Source organism: Egretta garzetta, unplaced genomic scaffold (assembly GCF_000687185.1).
Source record: "Egretta garzetta isolate BGI_Z169 unplaced genomic scaffold, ASM68718v1 scaffold1351, whole genome shotgun sequence".
Lineage (NCBI taxonomy): Eukaryota > Metazoa > Chordata > Aves > Pelecaniformes > Ardeidae > Egretta > Egretta garzetta.
Window position 1 is genome coordinate 32633 of NW_009258520.1, and position 448 is coordinate 33080.

At 57.8% G+C, this 448-nt stretch overlaps 1 protein-coding gene across 1 annotated transcript in view; it reads right to left on the reverse strand.

Moving 5' to 3' along the window:
- Positions 1–295: 295 nt before the first annotated feature.
- The window catches only part of LOC104132681 (metalloproteinase inhibitor 2), a gene marked incomplete at its 5' end in the record, with an annotated part of 2807 nt that continues 2654 nt past the window's right edge, over positions 296–448 (reverse strand). The window contains one exon of the mRNA XM_035901687.1: positions 296–346. Coding sequence (XP_035757580.1) covers positions 296–346 — 51 coding nt within the window. The remainder of the gene's footprint in view (positions 347–448) is intronic.

Sequence of the window (448 nt, forward strand, 5' to 3'; positions counted from 1 at the left end):
CGGGGGAGCGGCCCCCGCCGCCGCTCTCCCCCGCCCGGGAGCTCCCGGTGCAGACCCCCCCGCACGACACCGGCGCGACTGCAGCGCCGGACGAGGAGAGCCCGAAATTAGAGCACAGGGACCATAGAGCCGGTGGCAAAACAAGTGGCAATATTAAACTCAGAGACAGACTACCAGCAGCGACAGGAGTAAATGGCACATATGATATAACCATACAGTAAGCGAACGGGAGTCGTATATGGGATTGAGTAGAGGTTGGGGGGTTTTTCTTTTTCTTTCTTTTTAATTTTTCTCTTTAATACGTTGAAATTGCCCAGACTGGTCCAGTACGACGACATCTCAATACCTTACAGGGACGCACAGCATGAAAAGGCCCCCGGAGCGGGGCTGCGGGGATTATTCCCGGCACGCTCCCAAAGCTGCGGAACGGGGCGGCGGGCGCGCGTGC